Source organism: Rhopalosiphum maidis, chromosome 1 (genome assembly GCF_003676215.2).
Source record: "Rhopalosiphum maidis isolate BTI-1 chromosome 1, ASM367621v3, whole genome shotgun sequence".
NCBI classification, from domain to species: domain Eukaryota; kingdom Metazoa; phylum Arthropoda; class Insecta; order Hemiptera; family Aphididae; genus Rhopalosiphum; species Rhopalosiphum maidis.
In genome coordinates, this window is record NC_040877.1 from 75,131,802 (window position 1) to 75,141,156 (window position 9,355).

The following is a 9,355-nucleotide window of genomic DNA, read 5'->3' on the forward strand; positions in this document are numbered from 1 at the left end:
CATTTATTACGTGTTTGATGTTTTTATTATAGAGTAAGAATATACAGATAATCAAATATACAATTATGGTTTACAATATGATAATTTCAAATTTGTACATACTATTATAAAATAGATTTAGAAATATTATACTTTATAATATTAATAAAATCTAAAACAACGAGGGTACCTATATGTATTATTTTTAATTCTAACGTCATTACTTATAAGACATTATCTACATTTATCACTGCGGCTGTAATATCGTACGCAATCACGAAACTGTTTTTTAAGCCATACTTAAAAATTATATTATTTATTAAAATTTATAAACTAATAACATAAGTATATTTGATACTTTACAACATTTAAAGTATTTCTTATATTTTTATACTAAATAATAACATTTCATATTTTATAACTAAATACATAAAAAAAAAAAATTAAAATTAAAATTTTCAGAAAATTAAAGTTTACTAAATGTACAAAAATAAATAAATAATACATTGTTAGTATTAGAATTTTGATAAATACATCCAATTGTCGGAGTCCAATTAATAGACCATATTATACATTAAATAAAATAACCCCGGACGTTTTCCTTCGTTCTTTTTATTTTCGCACATAGGATCGCGGACGCCGATATTCTATTGTTTTTATTTAAATTTACACTACCTATATATTCTATTACGTAGAGCACTGATGTTTGATTCGAAGCTCATTTATCGATATACAATACTGTATTTTTTTGTTCAATAAATTGCATTTTATCGTATTTATATTGTTTTGTTGTTCTCTTTAGCCTTAAGGGGTTGTGCTGTATATCATAAAAGCGTTTCTCGACGACGTTTGTGTCGCACTGCAGCACTGTAATACGAACAATGGTCGGTGGTGGTAAACTGAGCCATGATAAATAGTTGATATCGTGATGAATTAACAGCGATCTTTGTCGCATGATAAGTTTGAAATGATTAGTTTACGAGACACCACACTATATAATATGTGAAACAGCAGGAACGGAATATGATTACAAGTCACTTCCGCACGTTTATTGGCGACGTTCAGTGTACTAACGGGGAGGCGGCCAACGGCAATCTCAATGAAATGGAAATCGCTAATACAAAAAACATCACAACGGCTCTGGACGATGGTTTAATGAATACGAGACCGTAGACACGTTGTATACGTATAGAGAGGTGGAGACGTATTTAAGACGAGTGTAATATATATTTAAATTCGGTTTGAGTTTGCGGAAGGCGACGGAACCAGTGGCGTGGCGATGTGAAATATTTTATCGGGCAATACATTTTTTGAATAACCTACCAGCCCTCGACTCTTACGCAGTACCCAGTACCCACTACTCATGTAGAATACTATATACAACAAAAAAGTGTTACTTTATTCTGAATGCTATAATCAAAGTATTAATTTACTATGTATGTGTTTTCTTTGTATAACTATTGAAGTTATTATTCTTATTAAATATCATATTAATTCAGATGATGTAGTTAGGTAATCTCGTATAACAATTTCTTATTGAATCCAGCACCCATCAACCCAGCCACCCGGTACACACCCTTTATAAATGACCGGGCAGTTGCCCCCCTTCGAAATCACGGTCGACGCGCCACCGGACGGAACAACAACCAGCTGTGCTACACCAATAATCGGAGACGTACGCATACAATATGCGTATAATCAGTTACTATCAGTGTATGTGGGTGACTGAGATATAGCACCGGCCGGCGTCATCCGAAGTGTAAGTTATGGTATTTTTCGATAAACGGCGTAAACAGCGTGGAATTATACAAATACGTAATATGTCGCTGTCCACGATACAGTAGTTGCAGACGAACCGACGACGTACGTAAAATTGTGGTTCTTATATTATAGTTGAAGCTTTCGCGTAGGACGACTGTACGGCGATGCGCTTATCGGGGGTACGAAAAAGAGGAGGCACTACGGAGTTTGGCGATAAATCACCAACGCACGTTCTCCGGCACCCCGTCGTGTGACGAGTTCACGGGTGTCACACGCGCGATTATGCACGCGTTACACCCTCTCTGCGTGGCGGCCAGCCGAACGCTGCCGCAACGACATCAATAGCAGTTACGGCTGTTGTTACTGATTTACGGCGAGAGCTCGGCAATCAATCGTTACGGAACACAATGCGGTCGCATTGCTTATGATGGTCACGAAACGTCATGGACAACGGTATGGTAAGAGCGAAACTGCATTGCGCGTATACACATTGGTAACGACAAACGGTAGAGACGTTTTATTGGCGTGCGGCGATGGAACAACCGACGAAGAAACCGGACAACAACGATAAGAATACTGAAGCGTTTAACACCGGGTAGGTGCCATAAGGTGGCGGCACACCCGGACGCACGTCATAATAGTATACCTATAAAAAACGCAATCGGGGACGCAGATAATACGGCGACCGATAAAGAAGCCGATGGAAATCGCAAATGGTGTTAAGCAAAAATAAAAATAAATCAAATATCGTGTGACGTCTGGTTGCGGTGGCACGACGGTACTGAACGATATCCACGATCCAAGATTATAATATATAGCCTGACTGTAGCTGTGATGACGATATAAATTTATTTATAATATATCAAAATATTGTAATGACATAAAATTATGTCGCTGACATGATGTGATGGACTAAACGGGGCACATTAATTTGCATCGACAACGGCATGAGCTCGGAATGTTATATACACAAATACACAATATGCACATCAACCACCAGGCGCTCGTCTCACCGAACGGCAATTTAATTGGGATTGCATTTAACCAACGCTACGCTGACCTGTAAAAAATGTTCACCGCTGTCATAAGGTGCTACTATCATAAAATTTCGAAAATCCAAACATTAAACACGTAAGTACGCCAAAACCACTTTTTTGATAAAAACTCGTATGCAAGTTTTCGCGGTGAAGGATATATTTTTCGACTCTGAAACGTTTACACGCAACGTAAGACGGATTGCCGAAACCGTTTACGCGCAAAAAAACACGAAATATTCGATATTTTTATTTTATATTACGGCAAACAGGCAAAATCGTTGAATGTCGTTGGCCTTTGTACCGATAACCAAGACGGGTCACAAACACATTAATATATTGGCCACTGATTGACAATAATACTGTTTGTATAATATTGCATCACGTTTGTAACGATCTACATTCATATGCTAATAGTAATATGTACAACGGAAGTATCTAATACGACACAATTACAAAGTTACCTGTCCGAGTTTGCACTGTCGTCCGGAAAAAGTGCATGTATAGGACCGTATTGACAACGAAACTGATGTGTCACCGATAAAAAAACCCGGCAGACGCACAAACGATCGGTATAATATTGGTGATGGAAAAGCAATTCGAACACCAAAACGGTACATGGTTTTGACTTTTTAGTGTATGCCAATATATACTCATTGCTCAATCAACACTAACTGATTTTTATTAATCTATATCATGAACTAATATGCATTATATTATTAATATACATATATATAAATAATATTCAACGGTTGTAACATATATGTATATATATATACCTATTACATTTTACACAAGTACCATATTAATTTAATATTTTAATTCTTATGTCATATTATAAAATAATATATGATTTATTATGACTTATAACTCACCGGTCCATAAGGGTTTGTAGTAACTTTACAAGTTACTTTCGAACACTTCTAACGAATATTTGATTTATTTATTCTTAAAAAAGTATAATCATAACCATATATTTTAATAATTTAAGATTTATTTTATAGTTGTTTAGTTTTGGTTCATAGTGTACTCGTATTTCATAATGTAAATATTATGCTCTACTGATTACAATCACGGTTCACAACAATGGATGATATTTTGAATCAGTTATTACAGTTAAAAAAGTATAAATAGAAGTTACTAAAATTACTATATGTTATAATATATAAATATATTTTTTTTTTTTATTAAAATTAAAATGTTTCAGCATATTACATGATATTATTATATAGATTACCTACTAATTAAAAGTCATAAATTAGTGATAAGTTATAATTTAGATGTAATATATCCTAGGTCGTGTTACTTAACGTCACACAGTCACTGTACCTAATATAATATAGGCAACAATAAATCGACAAGTTTGATTCTTTAACTGCACAACATCATAAAATGGTTAATACTTTCCTATAATATAATTAAATATATACTCGTATAATCCTTATTCGATGTTCTATACCTGGATGGGCATATAATTGGGTGGCGTGGGCCTTCTATTCGTCCGTTTTCCGAGTATAAAAAGTATCCACAGAAAGTACGGCATGAGCGCCATGGTCGAATGAATCACTACTAGATGCAAATCTTGACTCGTAAACTGGGCTGAGTGTCGCATAGAACTGAGGTTGATTAAATTAAGAACCGTCGTGTTCTGAAGACGTACCTCGCCGTACAGACATTTGACAACGTATATTTCATAAGCTAAAATCGCTATATTATTATGATAAAAAAAAAAATAATAAATACAAACGAATTATATTAAAGTGATTTAAATTGCAATTCACCGGACCACGGAATAAATTGAAAAACTTGATATTTAATATTTATAATGTTGTAAGAGAAATATATAATATTATAAAAGTACGTACCGCCGACTATAATTCCAACCAGCAACACATCGTACTTCTTCGTTATCGTAATTAATGACGGTATGGTGAAGGAAACCAGAACGAAATAAAAAATCACTACGTGTACTTTTAACCATAGCTTGATCGTAAAGACGCTGGGCTGAAAATTATTCATATGTTATTTTTCTTTGTTTTAAAATTTAAATGATAAATCATTATCATAATGAATAAAATTATAAAATATGACCATTAATACCACTGGGCAATATAGTTAATCTGTTGGAAAATCACTACATTAAATCTTTCAATATTTAATTCTTTTAAATTTGTTTTAATAGTCACCATTTATCTTATTTATCTAATTAATGATTCATTCAAATTAATTAGTTTTTTTATTTTAACATATCAGCTTAAAAATTAATTAAGTACGATTTTTCATGAGACTTTTTTCTTGAAACTTAAACTATAAAATTTGTATTATTATATTTTATTTTTAAACAACTATTGTTATATTATTATTATTCAAAAAATATGAATTGTAGGACTTGAAACATTCCTCTATTACATAAATTATAGTTGTCTATACACAATGAAATTTTCAAAATATTTAAATGGATCGTTTGGAATTCATCGTAGACAATTATGATTTATTATCGAATATAAATGTAACATTTTGATTATTTAATGACGAGGTATACTTGACATTTATACTATATAGCAGAGCAAACCTAGTTTTTTTTAACAACAGCCTACATTTTTTGATTTTATAATCAAAAACAAAATTAAATCTTATTTTCTAAAAAATTAAAAATACTTAAATATCTATTAGGTATACAGACTAACACAATTATTATTCTGGTTCAGATTATATAACACATAAAATCAGTCATTAAAAATTTGTGAAAAAAAAATCATTTGATTTACTTTAGATTTGAATCTGAATTTATGATTAACAAAAATCATTGATATCATCAACACCAATAAACACGCAGAAAGCAATAAGTACATTTTTTCTGTTGTATTCACGTTTTCGAAGAATAGTATCAAATGGTTCTTGAAATCTAAACAAAATAAATATTGACCATTAATAATACCTATTATGGTTGCTTTAATATTATAATATCTATATTATCATTATGCTCTGAAGTGTCCTTTTTTTATAATTACTGCGTTCTCATAAATTAGTACTAATACGTATGAGTGCATAAGAGTTTTAATTTTGTTGCATTTATGAAATCTTCGAAATTTAAAAATATTTAATTATATAATTAATACTCATAGTTAGGCTTAGGTGCTTATAGAGCATATGTTATAAATTAACTGCACCCATAGGACCTTAGAATACAAAAACAATCGATAGAAAAACAATATTTGTGAAACTTCCATCAACACGAAAACATGAATAAAATATTTAAAACAATCGACGATCATTTTAAGCGTTTGTGACTGTTTATAATAATGAAACGATACGTAATCATTATTTTATTATGATGCTTTATAATTGTTTGATAATATTAAATTACATAATTACATTTCCATATTATAAAATATAGGTTTTATAGTGTGGTCGGCGTCAAAGATTATTATTAAATTCGTACACAAGTACACAATACGTATAATATATAATAATTATAATATATTAATAATAATAATATAATATAAATTAAATTATATTTTCATGTTTGTACTTAATAATATATACTAACCTGTGCTCCATTGTATGTTGTAGTTCTGAAAATATTGTCTGCCATAATATGCATAGATGTAACAGATACTGTAACACACACACTGGAAATAAATAAGTCAAATATTAACAGTAACTATACATTAGTTACCCATTATTATATCAATAAAATACGAGTATTAGTGTATTTTAATAGTTGTATAGTGTTAGTTTAGATGTGTTAAATACTTAAATGTTCTTTTGGATTTTTTGCTAAATATTTTTTTTGTAATTGTTTTTGCGACAGTGTATCATATTATTTAATCATTATATAAATGTTGAGAGTATGTTGTGACTTTGCGAGTATAAAAATACTATTAATTTCGTAATAACAGTGTAGTATACACTATGTAGTATGTAATATGTATACAATCTTATAATCAAATATAATATAAAAGCATACACTATTATGATTAACGTATTTTTTAAATGAATTATATATAATAGAGATCGGCTATACTTGTTCATATACTGTGTATAACTTACGTTGTTTAAAAGAGCGAAGCTTCTGGATGCATCGCACAGATATGTTAGCGAATCATCCTCCATCAAGTCCATAACAATAATTTATTTCGATTTTCTAAGTATATTATTTATTATTATTGCGATATACATGAAAGTTCATGTATTTATACAATAAAACATCGTCAAAAATATAGTGGTTTTTTTTGCCTTAAAAATCGACTAGTCGACGATTACATTCTGCGACAACACTTGCGGAGTATTAACTATTAATCAATCTATTACGGCGAGCTGCAGTTTGAATGATGCCTTGCAGTACGGATGCTTATCGCATGACACTGCGACTGCAGCGTTCGGTGAATGAAAACCTAAATATTATAATAATTATTATAGTTATAATTACGATAATAAATACAATTATGATTATGATAATATGTGATTGATATATTATATTATAGTCTTTTAGAGACGGGCACGCGTTAAATCAAATCGGTTTTCCACACTGAGACGTATTAAGTATAACACTATAATTAGTATAATTTAACTTGATATTTGTCCGCAGTAATCCTCATCCGAAGACTGAGTTTAAGAAAATAACGGAGACTTAAAGCATCAGGCTGTAGAATAATCTACAAGGTTTTTAAAATTTGTATTTTTTTAAATTTGTTAAAAAAAATCACAAATCAAATAAATAAATATACATTTCAATTGATTTTGATTTTATTTATTAAATAGGTATATAATATATATATATATATTGGTTTAACACAATAAAATGTATGTGTTTTTTATGTATCAATTATTTCCTTTTGAATCAGTAAAAATGCTTCGATTTTCAACTAGGAGATCTTTAGTAGAAAATTATATCTTTTATTGATTTTTTGTAGAGTCAAAATTATTTTAAGTTAACAACTCAAAGTAGATACCTATACTTTACAAAATAATCGGGAGTATAAGTTAACAACTAACTGTTACTTAATATTTTCTCTACTACACGGAAAAACATTGAATCATAATATCTTTATACACCTATAGATAGAACTATAACGATTTTATGCGTCTACTGTGGTCGTGTAACTTTTGAACAATTGACCGTTTTCAATAAAAGTTATATCAATAGATTCATTGAGACTCGTATAGTATTATAGTTTATTATTTAAACTCTTATAGGTTGCTGTAGGGTGCCTCACAAAAATCTAATATTTTTTTGTTTATTTAAAATTTAAATGATTGTCATTGCCCATTGGTAACAAATTATATATTATATACATTTATATTATTATTATAATTATTAGCACAAAAAATATGATATTATATAAAAAATAAGTGTATTTAATAAACAAATTTTAAAATAAAATACTAATGAACATAATTACAATAATTACCTTTAAGTACAGCTTTCAATTATAAATTACTTCCTTAATTCTGGACATACTTTTTATGTGTGTAATCATAAAATTATTCATTGTAATAATTGCCGTGTTTGTATTTTGTATTAAATACTTAACCTAACCTACTTCAACAGAATAAACAGAAGTCGTGGAGAAATAGACTAATTTTAGTTCGCATGAAGTTGGTTAATACAGATATTATAATATGTAGGTATGTTTAAAATGTTGTGTCAATAAGGTTGCTGTATGATAACGTAGTTATATTATTTGTCGATTGCTATAGGGAAAAACTTAGGAAAAATCTGAGTACGAGAATAAAAATCGTAGATCTTGTTCATTTGTTTGTAGCTATACTAACAAAATAATCATTATAATATAATTCGTCTGTCACCGATATGTATGTAAAACATAATCGGGCATTTCGGGATAAGGTGGTAAGAGCATTGCGCTCTATCTGAAATTGTGGTTGGCAGCGAGACAATCTTATGCCACCGCCAGAGCGCGATGTGCAGGCCAGTTACCGAACTAGTGTGTATTAATTTATATAATATGTTGTGGCAGTGAGGAAGTTCGTGATAATCGACGTCTACCAGCCGTACGGTGGGCTAAAATATAACAAATAGAGTATAACAAAATATGTTCCTTACACGTTGGTACGTTAAAATCATTTTACTATTTTTGTATAGATCTATTGTGCCTACTGGTCACAACGACCAAGATTAGTTTCGACGATATTGATTTGCCCGTACTCCATAGTGACAGGGGCAGACTGGATATGTATGAGGCCAGTCGGCAATTTTTTCACTTGAGGTCATGATTAATGGTGACTTCAGAAACATGTTATGAAATGGGACAGGGCGTATAATAAAAAGAAAATTGGAAGAGACACAACAATAAAAGGAAAAAGTAACTTGAAATGCACAATTGAACACAAGGTTAAATTAATTAAATATCTATGTATATTTTTCGAAAAAATTTTTGTTACATTTCTCAATTTCTCATCCAAAACTTGATAGTTTTTAATTTTTTTCATTGAATTAAATTAAATTCTACCAAATATTAAACGTTATATTCTACTTTTTATATTTTTAGTACTACCACTTTAGTATTACCTACCTACCTATCAGATATTAAGTATTGACAGTATTGTTATTATTGTTA

At 30.2% G+C, this 9,355-nt stretch overlaps 1 protein-coding gene across 1 annotated transcript; it reads right to left on the reverse strand.

The window, feature by feature from the left end:
• Window positions 1-4,085: 4,085 nt before the first annotated feature.
• On the reverse strand, window positions 4,086-7,042 carry LOC113560660. Its single transcript, XM_026966671.1, has 5 exons — window positions 6,828-7,042; window positions 6,325-6,406; window positions 5,543-5,679; window positions 4,640-4,778; window positions 4,086-4,481 (listed from the first exon to the last, which is right to left on the reverse strand). Exons 1-5 carry the CDS (start codon window positions 6,897-6,899, stop codon window positions 4,228-4,230), a joined length of 684 nt encoding a protein of 227 aa, XP_026822472.1. The 5' UTR covers window positions 6,900-7,042; the 3' UTR covers window positions 4,086-4,227.
• Window positions 7,043-9,355: the final 2,313 nt, after the last annotated feature.

Excerpts from the sequence above, each read along its gene's own strand:
- LOC113560660 (XM_026966671.1), bottom strand. The coding sequence starts at position 6,899 with ATGGACTTGATGGAGGATGATTCGCTAACATATCTGTGCGATGCATCC. Across the intron at positions 5,680-6,324 it reads CAACATACAATGGAGCACAG|ATTTCAAGAACCATTTGATA; the intron begins GTTAGTATATAT and ends TATTTTGTTTAG. Across the intron at positions 4,779-5,542 it reads AATTCAGATTCAAATCTAAA|CCCAGCGTCTTTACGATCAA; the intron begins GTAAATCAAATG and ends AATAATTTTCAG.